We start from the raw sequence: 5,469 nt of genomic DNA on the forward strand, positions 1-5,469 counted from the left end.
ATTTACATGTTTGTTTGTTTGTTTTGACAGTGTATTTCTCTCTCTGTCTTGGTGTTCCTACATCCTCTTTTTTATCCAACTATAGCTATACCTGTATGTCTATATGCCTGTTTGTTTGTGTGATATCGTGTGCGTCTCTCACCCTTCTCACCCCCTTCTCTTTTTCTCTGTTTCCATTCCTGCCTATCTGTTTGTAAATTATTTTTCTTTTCGCTTCTCTCTCTATATATGCACACACACACACACACACACACACATACACACACACACACACACACACACACACACACACACACACAGGTGCATTTCTGTGTGTGTGTAGACAGTAATGCTCATAAATGAAGAGCTGTAAGCTTATTCCTAGAAGGCAGAAGCAGTTGACGTTCTGGACCGACCAGTTTTAATTTTTTTGTATGGAGATTTCAAACGTAATCTACAAGTACGTATTGAAAACGGCAACGAGGCACGAAGGCAAAGAAATAAAGTAAACGAAAATGAAGGCAAATATATTTTGTATTTAATGAAAAAAAGCCTTAAACAGTTTGAACGTCACATGGAGAAATATTTCCTGCAGCATATATAAGGAGCGACAGGAAGGGTAGAGGGAGTGCTCGAGACGTCAGCATGCAGCCAACACGAGTGCTTGCGTGTCTCTTGGTCCTCGTGGGGGCAACTGTGAGCTACAGCTCAGCGCAAGGTCAGTCAAGGGCGAAGTGAAGCACCTTATAAAGTTATCTGCCAAGAAGAATAAATATTTTATTATTCTTAAAATGATTATTCACAATAAAGCAACCAAGAGAAGAGCAGAAAAACACGCGAATATTCCTGTATTCTTGTTGTTCCCCTTGTTGTGTTACTTGCAGTTTGTCCTTTACAATACTATTTGTAGAAATGGTGAAGAGAAAATCTCTGAAAAGTCATGAAAAAATAATAGCACACACACACACACATATGTATATACATATAGATATACAAGATATATCTTTATAATTGCTCTTAAAGAGGGCAATCAAAAGCCATGAAAAATATATGAAACTATAAGCAAAAAAGCAGGATAATACTGATCATTGAAAAAAAATGTATTCAGAGTAAAACTTGATAATCTTCGACACTTGGCCATGGCACGATTAACAGCATACCCACAACTTGCGCAGAGGCCAATGGTGCATGCAGACTCACGAACGGCGGGGGCGGTGAGTGTCGAGACCTGAGATCATGCCCAGCTGTGTTGCGGACCATGCACAGAGAGCGGCCGGTGATTTGCAGTATCCGTGGTCGTGTGGCTGTCGTTTGCTGCCCGACAGGTGAGTTGATTTCGCCAAATTCATTAGTAAATATTGTTTTTGTGTTCATATTTCATATTCATATTCTTTTTTTGTATCACGTAGATACTAGATAACAAACTTGAACTCAAAGTATATTTCAGCAAGAAGACTTAATTATGCTTTAAGCCTAATCATTAATTCATAGCGGACGATATTGTTATCATTGTTATCGTCAGAATTATCCTTGTTGCCACCAACATTGCCACTAGAAGTATTGTTTAATATTATATTGTCCATCCCTATCATAATCATTGCTTTCGTTTTCGTTAACAATATTGCGATGGTTAACACCACTGTTATTTGTCATCCTTATTATCATGGATGTGATTAACGTAATGAAGAGGATAATCACTGCATTATCATTATCCTAATTATCACTATAATTAATAATGATAATTCTGTATTTCATGTTATTACTAATATGATGATAATGATATTGATTATAATTTTATTACCTTCTTGTTATTAACTTCGCCATTACTGTTATAATTATTTTTCCAACCAAGGTTATGTCTCCTCTTCTGTTTCCTGACACAGGTGGAGGACCAGGACCTGTGCAGGGCATATCTCCACCAGCAGTTAACTTCGGTAAGAGATCGAAAATGGAGCAATAAGATCGACTTCTGCCTTTGGGAACACGCCAAATATTGGCACATTTTATAATCTTATATCGTGTGAGTGCTGTGCGTGTAGATTAAGTGAGATTAAAGTCGGACCGAATTGTATTTCAGAGTGCGGGATCCAGTCAAGCAGGACGGTCTCCGGCGGGTTGCTTCGGTTTCGGCGCCAGCTCAGCGAACGGCTTCCCGAAACAGGATTTACCGCCATTCCTCCTGTTGTTGGCGGGCATGACGCAGAACTCAGTGCTTGGCCTTGGATGGTGAGGGAAGATGTAATTTATAATGCATCTTCAGAGAGGGAGAAAAAAAAAGATAAATAGGTTTTTCGTTTACAATTATAGTCAGGTTATGATTTCGTGTGGCGTTTGCATTTTGTTTATTAAGTGAACATTCGTAAAAGAAGGGTCATCCACAGGCTCTTCTGGGAGACAGGGACGCGGCGGGATCCATCGATTGGTTTTGCGCGGGAATGCTCATCAACGAACAATGGATCCTGACGGCCGCCCACTGCTTCGAACGGTGAGTCAGGTTTCACGATTACAGGCTTTGTGCATTTGTAAGTTTACTGCCACTTCATTAACACAGCTTTTGCCATTAAATGTTTCCTTTTTTATGCAAAGGAAAACAGCAGATGTAAGTAATGAACTAATTTACACTTTACATCTTTCTTGACCCAAATTTTAGGCGAGCGAATGTAATACGTCTTGGAGAACACGACTATTCGAACCCGAACGACGGCGCCAACCCCGAGGACTTGGGTGTTGCTACAACCATCGCCCACCCACAATACAGAAAACCTCAGCTTTATCATGACATCGGTCTTATCAGACTCAACAAGAGAGTGACGATACAGGTACATGATGTGACGGGTGTTTTAGGGTTTGCCCAAGTATTAATGGGACAACTGATTCATTTAGCGAGTAGGCTGTAGAGTGGAAAATTTGACGGTTATTTTAACAGTGGTTTCTGATGAAAATATTCGGCAACGCTGATGTTGAATGCGATATGAAGTAATGTGGGATCTGGATACTTTTAATAACAATCACAACTTCAGCTGAGTTCATCACAACCACAACTTTCCATAAATATCGAAGCTTTACACAATGATGAAATTAGCATATTATGATAAATGCTTTTCAAAACAGGCGCAGTTGTTTTCATTGGAAAAATCACATTAGTTTTTATAGAAATCATATTTTTTATATCAATCTTTCATAGCCTTACATCCGGCCTGTGTGTCTGCCATGGGGCGCAGGGAGCAACGTGGACCTTGTGGGGAAAACAGTGACCGTGACTGGATGGGGACTCACGCAACCAGGTATAAACGGGATCAGCATTTTGTGATGGTTCAGTTCACTAATCAGCAAATCAAGTTACACAAATTTCGTCAGCAATTTAGATGTAAACTTAGATTGGACATCCATCTTCACATTAAGTTAAAGTTCACCGCACGGAATTTCTTACCAAATTTAGAATAAATTTGGAACGTGCATCCTTGATCACGTTACGTAATAAGGCTTCTTTATTCATTCTCGATAACATTAATCACAGGTGGAAGATTTAGCCCCCTGTTGCAAGAGGTAGACGTGACCGTGTTCCCGACCGCGCAGTGTGACCAGGACTATAAGAAACACAAGTCGTACAATCTCCTGTGGCCCCAAGGGGTAGGAGCAGGAATCATGTGCGCAGGAGACCGCGACGGAGGCAAGGATGCATGCAAGGTAGGGTATATTATCCTGGCTATGTTATTTAACCACACTCATGGCTGTAGCAATTGCAATTGGATTAATACTAAGCAAGAATTTTCTTATAACATAAGCGGTACACACACACACACACACACACACACACACACACACACACACACACACACACACACACACATATATATATATATATATATATATATATATATATATATATATATATATATACTTACACACACACACACACACACACACACACACATATATATATATATATATATATATATATATATATATATATATATATATATATATATACTTACATATATATATAGAGAGAGAGTTGTGTGTATACACGCTTCACCAGATATACACTAGCTACGGTGGTACACATACAAACAGCTACCGACTCCATGATCACCCGTGTCAAAATTCCCTGCCCACGCCTGCATCTCTCCCCAGGGTGACTCCGGCGGCCCCGCGGTGTACTCCGACGGCCGAGGGCGGTTCACGCTGGCGGGGATCATCTCGTCGGGCGAAGGCTGCGGCAATCAGGAATTTCCGGGACTCTACACCAACGTCAGGCAGTCGCAGTATCTCGCGTGGATTAAGCAAGTGGCCTTCTGATCGCACTGGTTCTTGGCTTTTAAAGTCAGGACATGCACGCCTATATATTTTTTTCTTCTAATACTAAGGTTGTTTGTGTTTTGTTTGTATGTATTTTTCTTAGAATAAAATTATTAAAATATGTTTTAGCACTGTTATTACTTCTTTCATTTTCAACTAACTAAAATGATATTTTGCGATGCAGTATAAGGAAGACAAGTTAAGATTAGAGGTTATGTTGGTAAAATATAATACTGGTTATAATGAAAAAAGGTATTACATTAGGTTAGTTAGAGTAAGTGTACATGTACCATTTTTACAATGGTAACTTACTTGTGCGAACGTAGCATGCCACGTGGCACGGCACTTGAAAATGGACATACGGAAATATATGAAATAGAAATGGCGTAGCACGTCGCATGTGTCATGTGCGAGCTGCTTGCAACGACGAGATCCAGCTAATATAGAAACGTTAAAAACAAGTAATATATGATAAAGTAGTTTTGAAGTGTCTAGAGAGATTTCCGCCAATGAGCGACACTTGTGATGGGGACAATCGCGCGCGGTTTTGCAGGAGGAAACAATGCAATGTGTGCCGGATTTGGTGCACAACTGTGCCTCTTCTAGACAATGAACCAGTCAACATAACATTTATACAAGCTATGGGGGAATACTAATGTTTTTATGGTACGTCATCTCAGTACAATAACAATACCCTCCAAGAAAAAAAATAAATATGTATATATATATATATATATATATATATATATATATATATATATATATATATATATATATATATATATATATATATATATATCTCACGGCAGGAAAACCACAGACACACACACCACACACTCACACACACATACACAAACCACGCACACACACACACACATATATTTCTGTGTGTGTGCTTATATATATGTATATATACTTAAATACACACATACAACACACAGGGCCACATCACACACACACACACACACACACACACACACACACACACACACACACACACACACACACACACACACGCATAGATATAAAGTGAGAGAAGAGCAAACTGTTGTCCATCAGCAGGCAACACTATCATTTCTACGTTAGAAATACCCAATATATGCAAATCCGTGTTTACGTTCATGTGCGCATGCGCGTGTATGCGTGTGTATGAATGCACAAACACACACACACACACACACACACACACAC

At 39.5% G+C, this 5,469-nt stretch overlaps 1 protein-coding gene across 1 annotated transcript; it reads left to right on the plus strand.

Annotated features, from left to right (window-relative positions):
* The first annotated feature begins 544 nt into the window (after positions 1–544).
* LOC119580158 (venom protease-like) lies at positions 545–4,401 on the plus strand. Its single transcript, XM_037928122.1, has 9 exons — positions 545–697; positions 1,155–1,304; positions 1,863–1,913; positions 2,057–2,205; positions 2,361–2,464; positions 2,630–2,798; positions 3,164–3,263; positions 3,497–3,666; positions 4,114–4,401. Exons 1-9 carry the CDS (start codon positions 625–627, stop codon positions 4,276–4,278), a joined length of 1,131 nt encoding a protein of 376 aa, XP_037784050.1. The 5' UTR covers positions 545–624; the 3' UTR covers positions 4,279–4,401.
* The last annotated feature ends 1,068 nt before the right edge of the window (positions 4,402–5,469 follow it).

The sequence above is a fragment of the Penaeus monodon genome, chromosome 13, assembly GCF_015228065.2.
Source record: "Penaeus monodon isolate SGIC_2016 chromosome 13, NSTDA_Pmon_1, whole genome shotgun sequence".
Taxonomy (NCBI): Eukaryota; Metazoa; Arthropoda; class Malacostraca; order Decapoda; family Penaeidae; genus Penaeus; species Penaeus monodon.